The 24,123-nt window shown below is 41.5% G+C and overlaps 1 protein-coding gene across 2 annotated transcripts in view; it reads left to right on the top strand.

Moving 5' to 3' along the window:
* roraa (RAR-related orphan receptor A, paralog a) overlaps positions 1-24,123 on the top strand; it is a 285,301-nt gene that overhangs the window by 215,666 nt on the left and 45,512 nt on the right. Inside the window, exon 1 of one of the 2 annotated variants that reach the window (XM_089127364.1) lies at positions 4,896-5,286. The exons of the other annotated variant lie outside the window; for it this stretch is intronic. Coding sequence (XP_088983490.1) covers positions 5,256-5,286 — 31 coding nt within the window. The 5' untranslated portion in view covers positions 4,896-5,255. Of the gene's footprint in view, positions 1-4,895; positions 5,287-24,123 lie in introns of those variants that run through there. 2 annotated transcript variants of the gene reach the window in all.

Genomic DNA, 24,123 nt, shown 5'->3' with positions numbered 1-24,123 from the left:
CCTGTTCTAGGGGGTTATTGTGGTTTCGCCAATTTGTACATAATCCTGGAACAACATTCCAAACAACCAATCAGATTTGAGGGATAAGTTATCAGTGGATGTCAAGTTTAGACCTTAAACCAGGCTTTGGGGCGCCGTTCTTATTCCCCAATGGTTTCCCTTTTATTTCAGGTGTATGTGATGGTTATGGTTAAGTTTAGTGGTGGGACTATGCTTTTGGACAGGAATGTTGTTCCAGGATCAACAAAACATGTTGGAAAATCGAGGCGACCGCTTTTAGGGTTTGATTCATTTGGCTTTTCTCGGCACTCAAAGCGATTTACATAGAAGGGGGAATCTTCTCAACCACCACTAGATGATCAGAGGGCAGCCATATTGTGCCAGAACGCCCGCAGCTTACTGGTGGAGAGGAGACAGCGATGAAGCCAATTGGTATATCTATATATGGGGATGAGTAGGAGGCCAGGATCTACAGGCCACTGGGCAAATTTGGCCAGGATGCCGTGGTTACACCCCTACTCTTTCGAAAGACCACAGAGGGTCAGGGCCTCGGTTTGACGTCTCATCCGAAGGACGGTGCTCTTTGGCAATATAGTTTCCCCATTACTATACTGGGGCGTTAGGACCCACACAGACCCCCTGATGGCCTCACTAACACCTCTTCCAGCAGCAACCTGGTTTTCTCAGAAGGTCCATCCAGGTACTAACCAGGCGCAGCCCTGCTTAGCTTCAGTAGGCAAGCAGTCTTGGGCTACAGGGTGATATGGCTGCTGAACTAAAGTAAAGTAAAACGTGCTCCTGGATCAACAATTTTTTCTTGAATTTCCTCTTGAACGTATCTTTCCTAACCCTTTCCCAAATATAATAGGAAATAGGAAACATTGTTCAAGCCCTTGAGTCCTAACCCTTATCCCTATCCCTATTATCTGATCGGTTGATTAGAGGGTTGTATCGGGACCATTAAGGATGCCGATCAAGGAACGTGTCCTACTTGGCAATTCACGGTCACTGGGTTGGGCTAGTATGTGATTGAGCAAACCAATTTAATCAATTCATTGCCTTAAAATAGGTGGCGTCTTCTGAGACTTCCATCAAACTCCATAGTCCTTGGTTCTGAGTTTGGGAAAGCCAGGTTTGAAAGTGAGAGAGAAATGCATTCCAGGGCAGTGAGCGGAGAAGACGAGGCCTGTCTGGTGGCAGCTGTTGTCATTAACACCACTTAATTCCTCCGTTGATTGTTGCAGTTCTTCACAGTTTGATTTTTGACGCCTTGCAGATGCCGACGTCTCTCCAGTGACTGGTTGCGAACATACTAGGAAATTACAGAGTGTGATTTGACATGCCTCACTGGTTCAAATGCCTAGTATGTTGTGGAGAGTAATGCTTTGTATATCAGTTTTACTGTCTGATCGGCTATTAAAGGAGTAGTTCACTTTTAAAAAAATGTTGCTGATAATTTACTCACCCCCATTTCATCCAAGATGTCCACGTCTTTCGTTCTTCAGTCGAAAAGAAATTAAGGTTTTTGATGAGAACATCCCAGGATTTTCTCCATATAATAAACTTCATTGGGAACCGAACGGTCCAAATGAGAGTTTCAGTGCAGCTTCAAAGGCTTTAAACGACACCAGATGATGAATAAGGGTCTTAGGACGCTTCGAGTCATGATTTGAAAAAAGATTTGTTCATTTTGATGAACGGGAGAGTCACGAACGCTCATCACAGAACAGAGCAAGGCGAGCTTATAAAACTTAAACTTTTTTATTTATTTTTAAAATGACCGATCGTTTCGCTAGAAAAGACCCTTATTCATCGTCTGATGACGTTTAAAGCCAGAAAGAAAGACATGGACATCTTGGATGACATGGGGGTGAGTAAATTATCATTAATAGGTGGCATAGTGGTTATATGTGATACTGTACATGCAAAGTTGAGAAGTTGTATGAGCTAGATGCAAACAATCACAACTGCAAACAATCGCACGTACGACAAATGTTCCACTTTGTGACTCTCAAAGCCACAGACGTCTTTTTTCACCATTAATGATAACACATTTGAAGTCTAATCTTGGGTTATCGTACTGAGATCTAAAGGGTTAGGAAGAAGAAAACGTGCTGTGTAGGTTTTTAGCATGCGAGTGCACATGTAGCCTTTTTTCCACTCCACGTACACACGTGTTCACCTGAAACTGCACTGCCCAGAGGCACGCTGCTCTGAAACGCTTTCACTCAGCAGTCTGCTCTAACCACAGTACTGTTGTTTACCTACCGACCGCAAGTATCTCAGCAGAGCAGAGCAGTTTAACCTTACCACAAGCTGCAGTTGGACTGACTCATCCAAAAGAGCGCGAGTACCACACGGTCAGAAAACACAGTAGCTTGATAGAGGCCCACCGCTAACACTAATGCTAACAGCACAGCGTGACACGAGCTAAACTACCTCCACGGCGGCTAATGCAACTTTCGACGTGGCTAATTTTCAGCTATGATACACCTCATTTGATAATCATGGAGGGGAAATTATATTTTGCTTATTAAGCGGAGACCGTTGACGGATTAGTGTTGACATAACATGAGTTAATTTATTTTCGCTGCCTCTAATGGATCACACAAGAGGTCGTGATCAGACGGTAATTTGTGAGATTTATAGCATCAGGTGTGGAGTGTGTATTTGCATTTTTTTTTTTTTTTATTCAGGGGATTCACGGCAGTTACTCCTTCTCACTTAGTGATAAATGAACATAGCAAACACAGCCATTCAGGTAAACAGTGATTTTACCCTCAGCCTATCACACAAACATATGGAGAGCTCAGATGCAAAAGCCTCTAAATGCCATTTGAAATTTTCTTCTAAAATGATCATTTTTATCAAGCTTGTATATTTAAGTTCAGTAATTTCACTTAAATAGCAATGAAGATTACCTATTAATTGCCATTTAAGTGAAATTACTGAACTTAAATATACAAGCTTGACAAAAATGACCATTCTAGAAGAAAATTTCAAATGGCATTTAGAGGCTTTTGCATCTGAACTCTTCATATATAGTTTCATATACAGTACACAAATACTTTCCATTAAAATACCATTGCTATCACAGCTTAACAGTAGAGGACAAAAATGTTCACATGGATGGCAATACCTGAAAATTTTTTTTTTTTTTGATTATTTTAAAATGCAGAAAGCTTTATGTGATACTGAAAGGGGTTAGAATACACAGCTTGTGTAGTATAAAATCATTATGTCCATAGAAAGTCCCTATAAAACATGGAAACCCAATGTGTGTGTGTGATTTGATAATTCATGAAGCCATTATTTAATTTATTTAAATTATAATTACACAGGGAAAAAACCTTATCTAAAATAAGGAAAAAAAAAAAAAAAACATTTGCTCAATAATGTTTTTGGTTTTTTTTACATTTTTTTAGAGGGCATATTAATTAATTACCTAATTATTATTTACATTACATCAACAATAGCATCCATTAATAATAATAATAATAAAAACAGTTCAATGTTATATTATAAGATGCTTTCACCCTCTTTTTTTATGCTCAGAAGTATTGCTCTCTCAGATTCACGTTAGTCCAGGGTGGAGATGAGAAGAGCAGGGGCTCAAAATAGAGCTGGGTTTGGTTTGTGGCCGGAGCCAGCTCTCTCTAAGACCAGAATCATGATCAGCCAGCTGCTACGAAGCCTGAGCAGATTATTAGAGAGAGAGAGAGAGAGAGAGAGAGAGAGAGAGAGAGAGAGAGAGAGAGAGAGAGAAAGAGAGAGCTCACGAGGGGGAGGGGGTCTCCGACGGAGCGATGGAGAGAGAAAATGAAAAGGATGGTGAGATAGTGAAACTCATCAGACAGTCACTGTGTGGTGGAAGGATCAGGATGAGTCTCTCTCTTCTTCTCTCTCCTGCTATCTTCTGGAGCTCAGCTGCCAGGGCAGCCAGTGTGAGCACCTCTCTCAGCAGGCAGGACACCGAGCACTGAGAGAGGAAAAGATGAAACCAGCCTCCTGGAGGGAGGTCAGAGAACCGGCCAGTAACACTCTCTCTCTCTCTCTCTCTCTCTGAAAACATCTGGAGTTGCTTGCAGCCTGATCTTCCCCTCTAATATTAGCACACAGGAAGCGAGAGACTGCCGCCACAGCGCCAAGACAAGCGAAAAACATGACACTTTTTTACTCTTGCCTTTTTCTACCCCTCCTGTTTTGTTCTGCAAATTTATTGGCATGATTATACACATATATATTGACATACAGGGAATGCAGGGCGCTTGTCGGTTGGGGACATGTCCAGGGCCCTGTGAAAAATTGGTTTCCTCTAAATCACACAATGGTACAGTCTACTAGTTATTTTTTTAGGGAAAAATGCAATGTTAACACCGTGAACGTTCATCTAGATTTTAAAATGTAGTTTTCATTAAATCTATCTATCTATCTATCTATCTATCTATCTATCTATCTATCTATCTATCTATCTATCTATCTATCTATCTATCTATCTATCTATCTATCTATCTATCTATCTATCTATCTATCTATCTATCTATCTATCTATCTATCGTTCATTCAGCTACAAAGTTAAAAAAAATTTTTTTTGAATAATGTCACTGTTTTACTCAATGATGTTTTTTCGTCTTTCGTCACTCATTAAATATAATCATGTTATAATAACGTTTAATTATTGCTTTAATTACCATACTGTACAAAGCGGTCCAAGGTTGGTCATGCCATGTGTATTTAATTTAACTGAAGCTTTTTTAATATATAACAATCATAACAATATCATAATAGGCTACTTAATCAATTATATATTATGCCACTACTTTTTTTTTTCTTTTTTTTTTTGCATCACACTAAACATTCTTGCAATTGTTCTACCGTCACGATTAAAAGCTGGGGGAAAAAAAAAAAAAACGTGTTTGGTGTTGTGCTTCTGTTATGACTTTCTCTTGTTGGCGATAAAGAGACAGTGACAGCCTTCACCCCATCCCATCGGCTCCGGTCACAGCCAGCCATTGCATTCTGTAGAAAAAGACCCAGCCCCCTTTCCCTCTGATTGGCCTCTCCTCTGCCAATCCCAACCCAGGGGCGGGCCCCGGCAGCTCGGGAGCGCTGATGTCAGAGTCACATGGATTGTGGTGTGGTCATGCGAGCGCAGCTGAGCGGCAGAGCTATGCTGGCCAGCTGCTGCTGAAACAGCAGTGCACTCCTCGTGCTAGCACTCGCAAGACCCGCTCGCCTATGGACCGCCGAGCTTAATGATGTATTTTGTGATTTCAGCTATGAAAGGTAAGAGGATAAAAGCATGCTGGGGTTTTGTCTGTGCTTTTTGTGAACTTCCTTTTCTTTTGCAAGCGAGTCGAGCTGCAAAGGGCTTTATTTATAGTCAGCCAACTCTCTGTGTGAGCGTCTCATGTAGAGATAGAGAGAGAGAGAGAGATGTTTTCATTCCAGGAGAATTAAGTTGTGGCATTATCATATATTTCTATTATGGAGGGAAATTAAGTTAGCCAGACAAAGTTCTAAAGCGAGGAATGTCAATTAAAAAGAGGCTGTTAAGATGCTGGAACCTGGTTTTTCCCATTCCTGAGCTGCAGTGGAAAGCAAATAATATTTTGACTTGTTTGGTTATTTGAAGTCAGTCAGTTTTTCCAAGAAATGGCGAAGTCAGAAACGTGTGTTTTCGAAGGTAAGAGGTCAAGGAGAGTTTGAGTCAGGACACCGGACATGTAGTTTTGGGTTGACGTCGGCGTGTTTCGTGTTCCACTGACCTATTTTTTGGCCCGTGAACAACCAGTTCCCACTATACTGGTGTTGATCATGCTTCCGAAATCCTTGCTCAGTGGTCCCAACCCCCCCTGCCATAATAACACACACACTTACACACTCATCTGCCTCCTCTAGTCTGGATAACCTGCATGCTCATATTCATTCCTTTTCATCTGAAGTCTTTCTTCTGTATATACACTTTACAATACATTTACACTCTCCGATCCATTAGCGCTCCATGCCGCCAGGCACACACACACACACACACATCCTCCTCTCTGCACGCGCACACACACACACTCACAGCTGTCATCCTGTATTAGGCGAGAGGTGTTGAGAGTGGAAAAAGCAATGGATGTTGGTGTTGAGCCGCGGTAACACCACTCCTCTCTTTCGCACCCTCTCCGTGAATCTCCCACTGAAAGCTTTTCGGCAGTTCACCTCCACTGCACTCGCAGTTATTGCATTACCACAACACGTAATTCTGGGATCTGTATGTTGAAGCTGAGCTAAATAGCACGCGTTATGTATTAATGAGTTTTTTATTCTGCATCAAAATGCATTGCTAAACCATTCTTATGTGTCTTTTGCATAATGAAATATTTATGCAAATTTTCATATGTTTGATTTTTTTTTTTTTTTTTTTTTTTGCAAGGAATTACAAGATCGTGAAGCACGTTTTATGAGCTATTTTTCTGATCTTTGAGTGTTGGGATTGGTCATACACCTTCACCGGCAATATGAGAGCATCTTGTTGTGGGTTTCGCTTTTTGCATGCATGTGGCCGTTAAAAAGTGTGTGATTGTAGGTATGAACTTGCAAATTGTGTTGTGGAGCTGGAGCAGGTGTACGAGATAGCCTTTGACCCCGGGTCTCATGTGTGGGTCGTTCTGAAGAGGCTTACAGACTGAAAATAGAGCTCTTGGAGACTGGAGGAATCCATTATCTTACAGCCAAAGCCACATCTACAGTGTTTAATAAAAGATTTCCTAATGTCTTACAGAAATTGAGACCGTTTGCAGTGACTCGGTTACAATGTTTTGGTAGATTTGTGTATTATTAGACGTCTTTTTTCCCCCTCATTGCTGAAAGTTAAAAATCATGAATAATGACCCTTTATTTAATTTGTAAATGGATGTCATTTCAGTTCAGCATCATTATCAGAACAGTCGACTGATTGTGACACTGATTTCGCTGTGCAACCACCACATTTCCTTCACGTCAAGCAATTACCATGTGTTTGCTTTGCAAGTCATTTGACAGGCATGTCGTTACAGACGCTAACGCCTCCTTGTTCGGTAATATGATACGGTTATCTGTCTTTTTTCCGATCGTACCCGTCATCCCTCCTTTTTCCTTTCCTCTTTCCCAGCCTTCTTGCCTCTCAAGTACCTAATTACCTGTAATGGAAACATCCCTCTCATTACCCTATGCAAATGAGCTAGCCTGCTCCACACAATTAAGATGAAAACTCCAAATATTAATTACATAATTAAAGAAAGTTGTTTGATGTGCCAAAGACAGGACGAAAAAACAGGCCTGTTTCATCTGTGTGGTAATTAACCCTTTATTAAGCTATAAAGTATGTTGGAAAAAGAGCATTTCAAAATCTTTATTTGCTGCACGTGCTCTGAAGAATACCAGACCAGGATGAATGTAATCGCATGGAGACGTTAAAAAACAAAGTCAAAGCAAATAAGATTTGCATGCTGGAGTTGAACGTTAGTGGTTTGCTCTTTTTCTCTTTATTCGCTGGACTAGTAGAGTGCAGTTGACTAGTGTGATCCTCTGGGCATTTCGGTAACACAGCAGAGGTTAATAAGATTGGCTGTAATCCAGTTAGCCACAAAGGACAGAAAGAGGGCAAAATCAGATTAAGGTGAAGTAAAGATGAAGCCCACAAGCTAGGGTTAAAGATAAAGAGCAAGATTAGTGGCCAGCAAGGAGTGTTAAGTGGACTATTTCTGGAGAGGCTTCGAATTTTGCAATGGAGAGCGGTAAGGAGTCACTTTTTATGGATATTCAAGTGCCACTTTGTGTGGTTTGCTTTAAACATTAACAATTTTGTCAGTTTCAAAAGTAAAAATGTAAATCTCACATTTGACGAAGAATTTGTAATCATGATGCCCAAAGTTGCGTTAAAGTAGAGGTGGGGGTGGCCAGTTCACAGCCAGAATAAAGGCCTGATCACACCGGGACGAATTTTGCACGCGTTATTCGCCGACGTTTTACGCCTCGTGACTAAACAAAGGGCGCCAATGCGAGTGTTCACACCAACGCCTCAAACGACACGCGAAAAAGCGTCATTTTTATAAAAACGCCTCGGGTTCGTTTTTTTAGTGTGATGCGCCGCGTCAAAAACTATCCGACCAATGAGATTGGTGCTTTTGCTCACATGTTTGAAGCTTCTGAAGTTACAGTAAAACAAAACTTGGGGGCGCTCAAACAGAAAACGGTCTTGCCGAGCACACATATGCAACGGCGAAGAAGACTACACAGCCAGGAAGAAATAAGACGAGGAAGATGCAAGGCAAGATGAATGTAGAGCTGCTGTTCTCGTTGGTGTTAGAACATAAATAACTAAATGACAAACGCGACAGGGACTACAAACATTTTGATAAAAGAAAACTGATATGGAGGGGTATTGCAGAGCAAAATGTTCACTCGGCTCATCGTCAGTGAAAATCGCTTGGGTGTGAACACAAAAAACGCGTTGAAATACGCTGACGAATAACGCACACTGATATTCGTCCCGTTGTGTACGGGCCTTAAGACTTTATTGTTGTATGTGCAAAAGAAAAAAAAAAAACCTTAAAAAAAAAAAAAAAAAAACTACCAATGAGCATCTGGGGGCTGACACTTTATCATCTTGTATTTTGAAATTTGTAAAAAAGCCATTTGAAATTTGTTGCATTCTTTTGGTAACCAGGGGTGGCGCTATAGCTGTGTATTGCATAATTCCTATTCTTCGTTGGTCATGTTCTTGCAGGTCAGAACAGGTGTTTGAAGGTAACTCTGTCGGTGCTTTGAATACTGAGGTTTGTACATGCAAGAGCAATGCTAGAACATGAATTTTCATGTTTGCGTACATTTGCAGAGTATGCTATATCAGAATTTTGCTTTAATGAGATTACTTTTATGGCTATGTCCCACTGCTTTGCAATCGAGTTTAATCTAGTCCAGTCTAGACCTGCCAAAAGACATGACTGGATCAAACCAAGGGATCAATCCTGGAATGTGGAAGTGGGCTTGGGATTGATAAGAACGTGCACACACACACACTCACTCACAGTCTGTCTTCGTTTGTCCTTGGAGGTTGAGTGACCATATTCCACCGCAACTTGTGAAGGAAACTGAGTGCCACATTTCCACAGGTTATTACAATGTGTGGCATGTGAGAGAGGCTGTCGGAGTGTGTGTCAGAACTATGAAATGCATTACCTGCCAACTTGGGCACGGTGACTGCTTAATGAGATATTGACTGGCCATTGAGAGCATAGATTTTTGATTTAGCCCCAGTGGTGTGCGTGTGATTGCGCGTTTGACAAAGCATCCGGACAGTCTGAAGATGGTGAGGGAGAGAAAGTGGAGGGGATGAATGAGTGAAATCGAGACGAAAGAGAGTAGAAAAGAGAGCGGGGGGGAGGGGAAAGCTTCTGTGAAGAATTGTAGTCTGGCACTTCTCCTGGTTACCCATGCCATGCACGGACACACCCATCCTCACGCTACATCTGAGCCCTGGCGCCTCGGACAGTTTGGCATGAGTCCCATGTGCCAGTCTCGACTCACACTCTTGGCAGGCAAGACAATCTCCACTCCAAAGTAAAAAGATCCTTGTTACATCAGATGCTTCTGTCGCCATCAAACCTGCGCTAATTTTATCCCGTTAGACTTTGTCAACATCAAACAATTGTCAATTGCCTATGTACTTAATACACATTATTGCGGTTCAAAATGTTTCCTTTCCAGCTAATGTCACCAAGGCCTCTTGAAGGAACATTTCAGGTTCAATACAAGTTTTTATCCCTTAATAAACAGTTACAGTGAGGTATTTACAAGTAAATGGGGCCTATTATCTGAGAAATGTAAGCTTTGATGATCAAACGTGTTATTTGAGCTAAAAAGTGGTTCTCGTCGTCATTGTTATGGTCATCTTATGGGGCATTTTGTGGCTATATTATTATTTAAACATTTATGGATTGGCCCTGTTCACTTCATTGTAAGTGTGTCACTGTAAACAACTGGTAATCAAAAGTATGCTGCTGTTGATTCATTCGAACCTGCGATGTACCCAGAATATTCCTTTTTATCCAGAGTAAGTTTTAACTAGTAGGTGCCTTGTCAGATGACGTAAATCTCCTCCTTTATTTTTGTCTTGTTGAATATCCAGTTATACACAGAAATGTTGCATTTGAAACGTATTGGTTTGCGAATGTTGTTCCCTGGTGACTAAACACTTCAAGCTAGATACAAGGTTTCACTGATTAATGACCATTTTCTGTGTATTTCGTGAGACGTCAGGCGCTGTTTTTCTATGTTTGAGAGATTTGACTGTTCAGAAGGATAGTCGTCTCACGCCTTCGGAGTAATTTCCTACATTGACTCCACGTTAAGAGCACAGTTGTAAGGAATCCTTTGATGTCTCTGGCTGTCAGAATGTATTTCAGGCCTGCCATAATTTTCCTTCTCACAGTACTTCACTGATAACACATTCACCACAGGTCCAGCTGCACATACACACACACATAGAGAGAGAGAGTGTTCACATGAAGCACACGCATGCACAAATACTCTACCCTCTCAAACACAAAGTAGGGTGAAAGGTGATTATTCTCACACTGAAATGCAGTTGGAAAAGAGACAATTGTCGGTTGAACACACACTGCCACATATCTCTTCAAATCGTGCCTGGGTCAACCAGTTTAGGGTTTACAAAATGTTTTGAGATTCAAATGAGATTTGGATCTATTACTACAGTACAAGCCAAGGTTAGTTACGTGTACCTTGGGTGTAACTTATTACCTGTGGGGATACCGATACATGCAGCTGTAATTACACAGTATGCATTAGGTCTATGTACACATGGTGTCCACCATGTAGTCCTTCAGGTGCAGATGATATTATAGTGTGAGACCGCTTTGCCCTTTTACTCTCATTCACACTGGCTGAACGCAGCAAACCACAGTGGTGATTGCAGGTGCTCCTAGCCGCACCGGGCTTTTCTTGCACAACTTCAATTCCAAGCACGTTGTTTAGCCCCTTCAGTTTTTTTTTCTTCTTCAGGGAGTGTCTTTTTCTCCTTATCTTCTTTTTTTGCCCCTCCTTCCTCCTTTTGAACACTCCTCTGAGAGCTGTCCACTAACCTTTTGAAGTTGCATCAAAGAGGAAATGGGAAAAAAGCATTATCGATTTTGCGTTTTGTCAGACTCAAATATAAAAGAATGAAGATGCGTGCAACAGAAACTCTGATGTACAGGACCGGGGTCTTGGCCGCTCCCCCCATTCTTTGCCCCTAAACAGGTGAGCGAGAAACTCCCGGTGCTGACTACGCCACCCTGTCTCCTGTAGTTCCCAGGACCCCTACTTCTCAAACCTGGGCTTTTGTGCTATTAATCCCTGGGTAAATCAAATCCTTTTCGACAGACAAACCTGCTCTTTCTACCCTGAAGATGTCAGATCTCTTATCCCGACTCCATCGAACCGGTATCATCTTTCCCGTGAGCTCATAGACTTGACCCGCTTTCTCTGACAAGAGTCGGAAAGGGTTGCCGAGGGTTTGCCAGTAATCAAATCTGCACCGCAGGCATGCATGAAGGAGTGTAGTTGTTTGTGTTTGGAAAGAGTGAACGATTGAGAGAAAGAGGGTGACCCATGGGAGGTAGATGAGATCTGATTGTCTCCTTTTCTACTCACTCTTCGGTGACCCCACTGTGACATAAGCAGAGACCCCTAGGGCTTGTCTCAAGTCATTCCTAACCCACAGAGCCTGATCCAAGAGTTTTGATCTCGATCTTGTTTTTCCAAAGGGTACAAGTTGAGGTTTTGATTCCGATCCTGGATCAGTAAAGAAAGTTTGTCAGAGCTATATGTTGAGCAAATTTGGATTTTGTCATGCTGTACAATGTGTCAATTATACAGCAGGTTTTACACACAGCTTGGGTAGAAAAGTGCAATGCAGAGCTTTTCTCCATTTCCTTTCACATTGCAATGACGATCAGTACAACTTTAAATCTGTTTGTGTCGTCTTTTATATGCACATCAAGCAGTCCTCCAAGTACTTGAATTCAGGTATGAGTCCTAAAAGTCAGAGTAAGGTGTATTTTGAAACTTTGAAACTTACAAAAAAGGTATGACATATCAAAAAAAAGGCCTCACTTTTGGTTCACAGGAAAAGCAGGGTGCCACGGAGTGCATACTTGAGAGGCCAGAGAGTTCATCCTCCCTTCTTCACCATGGAGATCAGCTTTAATGTTCTCAAGAATGGCAAGGAGAGAGAGAGAGAGGAGCAAAATGTGGGAGTATCCTTCTGAATTTTTATGAGATTAGGGAAAAGGACTGAAAGAGAGAAATGGAGAAAGAGCGGGAGGAAGGGCAGAACAATAGACGCAGCTTTAAGTGGGAGGCTTGATTACGAAAGGGAGATGAGCAACATTGAGTTGATTTCGAAGGGTTCCTGCCGGGGCCATCGAGGGTCCCGCTGTTCCATTCTTATCCAGTATGTTCCCCCTGATCAAGCACCTGTACTCACTCAAATATGAAAGCAATTGAAAGATAAATGGCTCTCCAGAACACTAGGTGGCATTGTGTCGGATAGGCCTGCACTGCACACTACATTCATGCAGAAAGCGATTTGCATAGGCAAAGTAACCAGGCCTTATTTATGATAACAAGGGATTTAACTTGACATGACAAGTTGCAGTTGAGTAGAAACATCTACAATCAACCACCCACACAAAGACTCACCATTTAAAGGTAGGATTGGCAGTTTCAGAGAGGCTAGCAATAGCAAGCTAGCTTTGAAATCACAAGATCCCACCTTCCCTTCAGGGTGTTTTCAAAGCCACGCCACCTCCAAAACACATGAAAGCGCACCACCAAACCAGAGCAGTCTGCAAAGTGTCACAAGAGTAGGCGTTAAATTACTTAAAGTCTCAAAGCACATAACATTACAATAATAATGAACGCAAACAACTTGCAGAGCTCTGACAGAGCTAATTTAGCCAATGATAGTTTTGACATAAATCTGAATTTGAGGATGTGAGCTGCTCTGAGTAGACTGTCACGGGTTGCCATTTCTTTACCGCGGTAGTTATGGCATTGTTAACGCATTGTTCAGGCACTCAGTGACTGAACTCTGCATTGCTTAATGAAATACGTTGATACAGAAGATATATGTACATATTTATTTTCTTAAATATTTAAACACCTTCTATTATTGATTGCTGCCAAAATGTGAAGAGAATTTCACCCTGTAGGCTATAACAAAAAGCGTTTATGGAAAACGTTGCCTACCTTATCTTTAACTGCTGTCAGTGTGAACCCTGTATAGTTTTCATATAGAAACATGAACACAACTAGTTATGTCACGAGACGCATTGGCATGTCGTCTTCTAAATGTCTGCATGCAGTCTAAGCATGAAATTGTATCTCAAGGTTACTTTGATTAGGCCTGCTGTGTTCCAAACAAACCACATGGCATGAATTTAATTCTTCACAACAACAAAGCCAACCATCCTCAGCCCCACCGACCTCTGAAACGTGTTATATATGCACATATATTTATTATAAATTAAGTCCTGCCTGTGTTTTAATGATGAAGATGAAAGGATTTTTTTATCTGTTATCTGTTTATTTTAAGCATACAATAAAATCACCAGAGCTTTTCTGACATTATAAAAAGTTTGGAAAAAAACTGTAAAAAGCAAATAGCATAATTATCAGCATACCTCCACCAAATTCATAACTCTTCCCATACTCTTTCCTTTTGAAATAACATTTAGCAACAAAATCAATTAGATGCAATAGCTTTGCTTGTCAGGAAAGAGCGCTGTCATTGGAGATGACAGGAATTGTTTGCCTGTTAGAGTCCCGTGGGGTGACTGTAGGGGTTTCTGTTTGCTCTGTAGCAAGCATGGGTGTACCGCGGTAGGGAAGGGGGACTGTGGAGAGGCCCTTGACCTACGCCAGAGTGAAACCAAGAGCCCCTACCGTTTAAACAGACAGTCTGATTACTGATTAGGAGCTTATTCCCTGTTGTGCTGAGCAGTTTGCATGTCAGCATCCATTCTACCCAACACTGCACTGATTAAGATTGAGATGCCAAAGACGTAAAAGCCTGGACTGACTGTCTCTGTCTTTTTTTTTGGATTCTTGCTGTTTGCTCCTTTTTAACAATCTCCTAAAGAAACTGGCTACCCACAATTCTTTCCATACATCCATCTATCCGCATATGCTCCGCTTTATATATATTTTTATCACTTTCAGAGATCACGTTGAGTGCTGGCATTCACCCAGAGTCCGCTCTGGAGAACCAGTAGTGTTTTGTTGTTGTTTTGAAGGTTTTTTTCCCCCTCCTCCCTCACCCCATCTCACTCTTTTTGTTGTTCCCCTGGGCTCCTTGTTTCTGGATGAGAGCTCTCCCTCTGCTGAGCACAGGTTCTTGTCTGTTCTTCCTCCCTCTCTCTCTCTCTCTCTCCCCCTTTTTCTTTCTTTTCCTCTGTCTTGAAGTACACTGTGAAGCCGTCCATCCTGAACAAGAGCCGCATCAGCATTGAACTCTTTTCAGAGTCCACATTTCTGTCTTTCTTATTGGTCACGCCCCCTTTGATTCTCTCATCAACACAGATGCAGTTTTTTATTTTTGCAAATCATACATTATAACAAGGAAAAATATTAATGGGATAGTTCACTTTGAAATAAATTTTTGATACGTTTTATCTTACCTCAAGGGCATCCAAGATGTAGGCGTCTTTGTTTCCACAGTATTTTCAATTTTGACATTTTTCAGTCAAACCGTTGTTGTCTATCAGACAGTCATACACTGGAGGCTAAGGGGGTCCACCAAAAAGCATGCACAGAGAAGTCAAAATTAAACATGATTTAATGACTCGTAAATGTAAGTACACATTTATGGCCTAAGACACGAAACGAGCGGTTTTTGTGAGAAAACGAACAGTGTTTATATCGTTTTTACCTCTTGTAATCATAGCCATGACAAAATGATCTGTCGGCACGGGCGCTTCAGTCTGCGCATGCGCCGGAAGTGATCGCTTGCACGCCTACGTCACTCTTTGTTTACAGAGATTTCGAAAGTTTTACCTTTCACTAAACATATTTAGATATACAGCAAACCGCAATGGAAGACGATTTCGGTATATCTAAATATGTTTAGTAAAAGGTAAAACTTCCGAAATCTCCGTGTAAATATTGAGTGACGTCACACGCAAGCGATCACTTCCGGCGTAACATTGAACTGGTTCAGTTGGACATTGCACAACTGATTCAGATCACTTGGACGTCACTGTGATTACACGAGGTAAAAACGATATAAACACTGTTCGTTTTCTCACAAAAACCGCTCGTTTCGTGTCTTAGGCCATCACTGTGTACTTACATTTACGAGTCATTAAATCATGTTTAATTTTGACTTCTCTGTGCATGCTTTTTGGTGGACCCCCTTAGCCTCCAGTGTATGACTGATAGACAACAACGGTTTGACTGAAAAATGTCAAAATTGACAATACTGTGGAAACAAAGACACCTACATCTTGGATGCCCTTGAGGTAAGCTAAAACGTATCAAAAATTAATTTCTACTATCCCTTTAAAGGGTATGTTGGATAACGCTCTGATTGGTTTATTTCACGTTACGCCCAAACCACACCTATGAATAATGAAGCTACTTCAGACCAACCCCTTTTAAACTTGCGTCGGGCGCAAGAGTCATTTATCCCGCCGGTAAAATAGCAACAGCGCCCAAGACCCGCCCACAAAGTTACTTGTGTTTCAGATCGTTAAAATAGGGCCCTAGATGTTTTAAGCACTCCTAGTTGGAAATCCCGCCAATTTAGCTTGTCAGGTAAATTTGCGTATGTTTTTGTTGCTGGAAATTCTGATTAGGCACCAGATTTTCTTCCGCATGCACATTAACAGACCACATAAACAAGAATCAGCCCAAAACGTGATGCTCTCACACTCTCACTTTTCCCTTTTTTTCTGGTTTTATTGATCCGTGGCTACGAGATCAACCACGACCTTCATTTCCATGCAACGACTGGTCATTACACAGCAGCAGCTGTCTGCACTACTTAGTCTGTTCTTTGTTTTGTTTTGGTCAATAGTTTCGAGGGACTGGAATGGTGGTGATAGCAGCATTAATTCATCTCGTATGTCGACTGAAGGACACAACAGTCTCGTCCGCAGAGAGCCTTCTGAATCACTATCACAGCCTCTCAGACCAGCACTCGTCTTAGAGCGTCACTCTATGAATACCATCACTCCGTTACCAGTTACACAACGTAGGCGGCTGTGAAATATGGCGTCTTGTCTTAGCAAAGAGTGAAATCTCTTTTCAGACAAAGACTGAGTGCATTATGTGGGCTTAAAAAAACTCACGTTTTGTCACGAATCTACATTCTTCTTTTGACTACAATGTAATTTTAGTTTAACTCATGTTTCTCTCACAAAGAATGGCACAGTTTACCCCAATCTCTCCCGTGTTCCGGCAAACACTGCGACAATGAAGCTGTAATCTTGATTTCGCACATTATAAAACGTTAACAAAATCTACAAACTGATAGACCGCTGTGAGGATGAGAGACAAAACATGCCCTTACGTGAGACTGCAACCACAGTGTCTGAGACGACACAAGTACAGCAAACACGCAAAGAGATTTGTTTGCGAGATGCATGAGAGACGTTGAGAGGAAGATGTGTGTAGTTGCTTTTGTGTAGGTGGTGGCTGGCATGTGGTTTGTGTGTGTGTCTGTGTGTGTGTTTCTGTATGGAGACCACAAAGACAGGCAGAGAAGGGTAAAGAAATTAAAGATTTGTGCACTCTCAATGCATGCGTGTGTGTGTGGGTGGGTTTGTTTGCCTGATCTCATCTCAACAGCACGTTTTATGCTTTTAACAGTTTACGTTACAAGTAAAAGGCAAAAGGAAACAGACAGCAAAACCTGCATACGCACAAATGTCTTTGTTATAAAAAAAGCATTTTCTCCCAGCGCCTGGTGTCTAAACCGGTATTAGCGCATGCGAGAGGAAAACAGGAGCTCATTGAAGCTCATTACGGTGATGTGTTACAAACATCCCCGAGATTAAACCAGATCAGCGACTGAGCGTCCTTAACATCAGCTGCTGTATGTTGTTCTCTCTTCGCCGCTACGATCGAATCTCATGGCTACTCTAGCATCAGACTCCAGCTAGCTTTAATTATGAGATGAAATTGTAAACAAAGCTGTTGATGAGAGGAGTGTGAAAATGCTCTGGGAGACGTTAGCACAATAATGGGCGCCTGGCCCGTTGGAGGAGTCTCGCTTTTTTTTTTTTTTTGATCTTTGACATATTTCGTTGGCATTGATTAGGCCGAGCCTTTGATCTGTTGTGGGATACGGTGCTGCTTGGTTTAGGGAGTTTCATAATTTATACAAAGGGGATTTACGTGTGTGTATGTGTACGTGTGTGTTTTTGTTTTTGCTCTTTTCCCAAGCTTGAGCAACCTTAAGTAAACAGTGCATGCTATTGTGTTCGTTTACCGCGCGCCTCTCATTAGCGATCCCTGCGGTAATTATCAAGCCGATAGTAAAAATATTCTCTTCCTTCTATTCTCTCATACGCAGACAGACTGTGAGCCGGGTCTGCATTATTGATCAATTCCAGCTGAAATCAATCGAGTCCTGCACATCTTCCTAAATCTAAGGACAGGGGGACTGTGTGAAAGCGATGAATTCTTAAACACTTCTTGGGACAGTTTTACTCTCGTTTTTTAAGCGCGGAATATAAAAATGTCATCACTGTGTCCTTGAAAGGCAGGTTAGCGGTGAAACTCACACAGTGAACCCAATGAAGCGTAGTTCTTTTGTGGGCCGCAGGGTAGGACTCTGAATCGGGCTGAATATTTAGCTGAAACAGCTAGTTGGTTTAAAAAATACTTTACCCCACCCCACAAAGAAAATGATGCCTGTAACTTTTTGATACTGGATAAGCATTATACTGTATGTAAAAAAAAAAAAATAATTAAAAAATATATTTTTGAGAAATGTATATGTATATACAGTATAACTCTAGAGCTCTATTATTTCTAGAAAGTAAAATTGAGTCTGGTACATAATAAACGGTTGCATTTACAGCTGTGTGTTGGCATTGGGGCTGTCAAACGATTAATCGCGATTAATCGCATCCAAAATAAAAGTTTGTGTTTACATAATATATGTGGGTGCACTGTGTATAATTGTATATATAAATACACACAGATGCATGTATATTTAAGAAAAAATATTTATATATATATATATAATATAAATTATATATTAATCTATATACAGTACAGTATATACATGAAAATATTACTTAAATACATACAAGCATGTGTGTGTATTTATATATATAAAATAATTATACACAGTGCACCCACATATATAATGTAAACACACTTTTATTTTGGATGCGATTAATCGCGATTAATCGTTTGACAGGACTTGTCCACTTTGGCAGGTTGAATATATGCATTTGTTCAATTTGAGTCTTTTTAAAAGGCATTTGAAGGCATATTATTAAATAATAATAAACGATTTAATCGATTTAAATATTGATACTGAAAAATAACTGAAAGATTTTGGTTTGTTTTGTTTTTGAAGCCGTGGATATATTCGTGCTGCTGGTATTCGATTACAATTTCGGCTGGTTGCTTTTAATAGTGTATTGTATTTTCCACTGAAATAATATGACTGACATGTTTGTAAGACTGCCTCATTGATTTTGATATAACGGCACATCCCCCAAACAAATGCATTGAGTAAATCATGCAAAGATGGGGGGGGGTTTACTTTTTAACCTATCCAAAACATGGTAAAAAGATTTATTTCAGCCCAGAGCTCCCATTATGCCGAAAACAAATTGAGATTTATGGAATTAGTGTGAGTGCGGATGAATCGAGATCTATTTTTGGTGCACAGATAGAGCATTGCGGTATAAAATATGATTGGTTGCGGGATCATTCCCGGAGTGTTGGCGGAACAGCCAGTGAGTCTTTGAGACTGGATTAGAGGTAGAATTGTGGCATTGATTGCTACCCGTGTTTCCCCCCATGCCTGCTGTTTGTTGTCTAAATACAGTTTGGATGCGCCCTCGCTCTTACGGTGGGTTGCTTACTCGGCTCAAGGTCGTTTGGGATGGTAGCGCTCCATTAATAACGCTACCACATCTGTCTCCACCCCCATCTGGCATGGCCCTCCAACTGCAACCACTTCCGTTCTCCCCAGAGGATGCCGTGAAGTGAACCCACATTAGTGAAATTTTTGAGATTTGAGAAATTGTAAACAAAAAATCTTTATTCATTCACCGCTTCAGAAGATCCCGTTCTTTCATGTTTGAAGAACAGGTGTGAACAATGAAGTTCCTACATACGTGAACTTATGTTGTCTACATCCCAACATGCTATGGTTGTCTGCCAGGCTCTCTGAGAGTGTGGTGAGGAACGTGAGCGGGTAATTCCCTGTTTGCTGCACAGCCCAGCAGACTCTTCTACAGGGATGCAATTATCACAGTCCCAGACGCTTGCTGCAACCACATGACAAGGTGCTACTAGAGGAACCATCAAAGCCTGATTTTAAATGATGCATTTAATTATGTAAAACGGGAATTTGCATGTGTGTGGAGTGTTGGAGAGCTTGTGTGTGCATTTGTACCTGTGTTTGTTAGCTTGTTGAGGGGTAAGGTGAAATGATCGTAGCTGTGTGTGGTATCCAGCGCACAGCAGGCTAGCAAACAGACAAGTTTGTGGAGTAAAGGTGTGTGTGTGTGTACGTGTGCTCATGCAGTGATGGTGACAGGAGAGAGAGAGAGATGCGCTCCTCTCTCTGCAAATTCTCCAAACAACAGATCTACACCGCTCTGCCTCTAATAGCAGGAGGTCTAGACCTATAAACACACAACTCATGCGTCTTACACTGTCTCTTTCTTTGTTTCACTGTATTTTTCTTCCTGCAGCTTAAATGATCTCAAATAAACTGTAGCATTTGTGTTTTACATAATGGAAATATTAGAATTCAGTACTCTAAAGCAAACCTGAGAGCTGCAGTGCTATACAAAGCCGGACCTGGTTACTTTAGTTGCTTTATATTACTCTACCCCTACTTAAACTGTAATTGATCTGCATTGGAATTGACATTTCGGTGTACAAAGTCAGTTGACTCCGACTACGGATAAGGTGGTGTTCCAGCTTAGCATACACACCGCACACGTTCTCAGATTAACATGATAAAGCGTGCCCTGACTGGACAGGTCCAGAGGTGGATGGTTATCGTGCAATTCAGAATCCTGTTACCGTTCATTTCCTTTCCCGACTGGGATGAACAAAATTAAGAATTTCGATGCCAGTGTGTGGGTGCCCTTGCGAGGAAGAGCATGTGAATCCAAATAGCATGGTTAAATTTTCATAAGAATTGCGGAGAGCTGCACAAACTCAATTTGCCTACGCTGGAGAGTTACGGAAAAGGGAAAGGGAGATGACACAGCAGGATTAAGCGAGCCAGGCTTAAGGACGAACATTTTGTTGGACTGGTTCAAAGCAGGTGGTAATGAAATGCACTGACCTCACATTATGATTTGTACTACTTGGATCCACAACTACTGAATAGTATAATCTTTAGCAGGGACTTTATCTTCGGAATGGCGCTACATCAGACCTTGTTTTTTGCAAATGCTAGGTGTAAAATGAGATTGAGTTCGGGTTCAAATCTCAGTGTCAGTCCAGCAAAGGTGAACCTGCCTAATGCCGATCCTGAAAACACTCTTGATCCTAGAGGAGGTTCAGGAGAAAGAGATCTTAAACCGCAAGGTGAGGATTCCTTTCAGTAATCCACACTGGCTGCTGCCTCGGGCTCTGCTCTCTATTGGGGCCAGTGTGTGTGTGTGTGATGGCTTGGTTTGGACAGGTTCTACAGAGAGAGAAAGGGATGGGGCGGCAGAGAGCTCCAATGTTAGCACACAGTACGCTGGATAGTGCATTATGTAATCATGCCTTATCAAGACCCACCGCCTGCATGGGCAGAGACACACAGGACTCTCTCGCTAGCTCTATCTTCCTCTTTTCCACACAGACACACACACATAGAGATGCACACTCACCTCCCACTGCCTACCAGGAGAACGCAAGCCTTCATTAGCTGGGCTAAATATCCCTGCTTTCTGCAATCTCCATCATTTTTGGCCTACGGGCACTGGGATAATTACCTGCTCTCATTTCCCCTCCCTCTGGCCAGTGGGGAAGAGTCATGCGTTGCATTAGTTTGCATTAAATATTTATCGGCATACTGCACATTTTCCAATGCCGTCAGCCACTTCACAGCTCTGACGGACAGCTGCCTTGTCTTGATGTTTTCGCCACAAGTCGCACTGCCTTTATCCAGCTGTCACCAAGAACGTGTTAAACAAAGCATGCAACGGGTGAATGGGGGATTCTCTGTTTTTGGAGGGAAGAGTTGGCGGGGATTCTGGGGGAACAATGTATAGAACGTTTATGTGTGGGAGTGATAGTAGATGGAGGAACGCCATTCCTCTCAGGTCTGGCTGGCACGCTGTCCTTTGTGTGTTTAATTTTGTCCACATGCAGTGCATGCCAGTATGAGCGCACACTTGAAAAAGACACTAATGATCACCAATGGCAGTCTCTAAAAGTCTCTAGCATGCTGCTGATAGAGGATGCTAAAACCTTATTTGAAGTGGATCAACTTCCTTTCTTAGGCCATGGCATCCCATCAGAAGGGGACTTACCATTTAGCCATGGCTACAGGATGGTGGACCTCGGTGACTAGGATTGAGTGCACTTGGTCTGCACCCATACCGCACTATATTTCTCTTCCAGAAAAGCTTTTGGATTGAAAGAAATAAGCCCCCCTCATAACACTACTTTAAAAGAGTAAGACTTAGACCGGTCTCTTTAGGGTACTTGTTTACAGCCAGAAGAGGATTCACTTCAGCGGCCTTCTTTAATTAGAACTGAAATGACTGGTTGGTTGATCAGAGGCGTCAGTTTAAGTCGGGATTTGAAGACTGTCTCTAAGCCCCATCAGTGGATCTTGTAGCAGATCCATGGGGAACATGGACAACGATGTGAGCACCTTTAATACTGGATGGAACCAAGTGCCCTTGATGGACCGTCCTCTGATTTCAGGGTTTAAAGAAAGGGATTTCATATAACTGAAGTCTGTCAGGGGAATGATGTTGAACCAAAGTCTTATTTTTTGAGAGATACCTAGTCTTCAAAGATTGAATCACAATCTTTGTTATGGCCGTCTCCATCCTTTTGTTGAGCTGAAGGGTATATGAGCTATATCTCTACTTTAGTTTCATATCTACTACATTCGTGACCCCTGAAAGCATCACATTCGCTCGCTGCACATTTTTAATCCATCAGCTATATTCAGATAAAAGCATTGTTTACAGGATTTACACCATTTAATCTACCCTTTGAAAGAGTTGGTACTTATGTAAACCTAGTGCAATTTAATCCATAATAATGATTATCTGTCTGTCTGTCTGTGTAATTCTATCAAGTCCTGCAAACCTTAATTTCAAAGCCTATTAAACTTTTTTCAAAACTGTAAAACGTTTGTTTTACTTTTTTTAGTTGAAATTTCTGCCTTTCTGTACCTTAATTCAAATATAGGAATTTGACTCAGAAAACAACTGGGCAATCAGAAGAGATGCTCATGAATATTAATTAGACAGGCCAAAATCTACCTGTTCTTAGCAGAGCTCTTGAGAAAGAAGCTGTAAAAATATATTGGGATGGTTTTTAGTACTTATACCACAAATATATATTCATAAGACTGTCAAAACCTAAAATAAAACTTCAGAAAAGTGTAGAATTATATAGATAAATGCCTTCGCCGCACCGACAAATTATACAGCTGTATCTCAAAGAGACACGTTGTTTATTTTGGGAACGATGCACAAACGAAGAAACAAAAGAAGAAGAGGCTCAGAGAACGTTGATTAATAAGATGAATAACCACTACAGCAATGCTTAGAAATGAAAATGATTGGCTCTTCCTCATTATTGTAATTATAGGTGCTATATTACGCCTCGGATTAAGTATTCATTACAGATATGGGACGGGTTTGAGCTTGTTGTAGAAATGCACACTTCTCTGTTTTGACAACATACTTGAAAAGGCTGAAACTCAGCCAAGATGCACTTTTTTTTTTAAGTCTCTCAAGCGGGTGACTGAGTTTTCAGAGGGTGGCTTGTAATCTTGACTCTTTCTTTCTCATACCTCCCCCCAACTCTGTTCTTTTTATCTCTTGCTTTACACCCCCACATGAATGTGCAGCCGCACATGTGGATGCATAAATACAAACGCACACCTACACATGTACATAAATGTATAAAATGATGCCTAGCCTTCCTTACGTTATTTCATCTCTCCGTCCTTTGCTGTACTCTACCCCAGTGAAGCCCACTCTGACGAGGCGTAGAGTCTGTCATGGAGACAGTATAAGCCTTTCATATGCATAGCAGAGATAAGAGGCAGCCATTTTTATCAACCCGCCTCTCTCCCTCTCTTCCAATCTTTACAAGAAAGTCCCAAATCCCTGGTCCTGGTTAATGATATGGCCCTGGTCGTGCTAAAATAAGCCCGCTTTTGTTTTTTTTCCCCCGCTTTAACCTGACAATTACAGCAATTATAGGCCGTCTATGCTGTTGACAAACACACCGAGAGAATTGCGACATGAGGAGTCCCCCGCTACAGCCCTCTCTGTAATTTAACTAGCGCAGAGCAGCTCCACAATGGCTCATTCTGCAAAAAAAAATCACCCAAAGCGATACACAGTCGTCTACGACGGAGTTGCCAGTCATTTATTTATTCCTGTAAACAAGCTGAATGCAATTTGTGTGCTGGGATTGTGAAGAAGAGAGCAGTGTAATCTGTGTGTTAGCCTGAGAGTTTAAAACTGAAAATGCTGTTCTGTTTCATCGTGAGTTGCATTCTGGGAAGGGCCAAATGGTAAAAGTGGAATATGAGGATACTATCTAAATGTCCATTACTCATATTTCCTTTAAAGAAATAGCCTGAAGCAGCTGTAAGCATCAGACATGCATGATAAAATAAAAATAAATGGAGTAAGCTTGTTA

The sequence above is a fragment of the Pimephales promelas genome, chromosome 25 (assembly GCF_988280905.1).
Source record: "Pimephales promelas chromosome 25, fPimPro1.hap1.1, whole genome shotgun sequence".
Classification (NCBI taxonomy): Eukaryota; Metazoa; Chordata; class Actinopteri; order Cypriniformes; family Leuciscidae; genus Pimephales; species Pimephales promelas.
The sequence above is the reverse complement of the archived record's forward strand: the minus strand, read 5'-3'. Positions and strand labels throughout refer to the sequence as shown.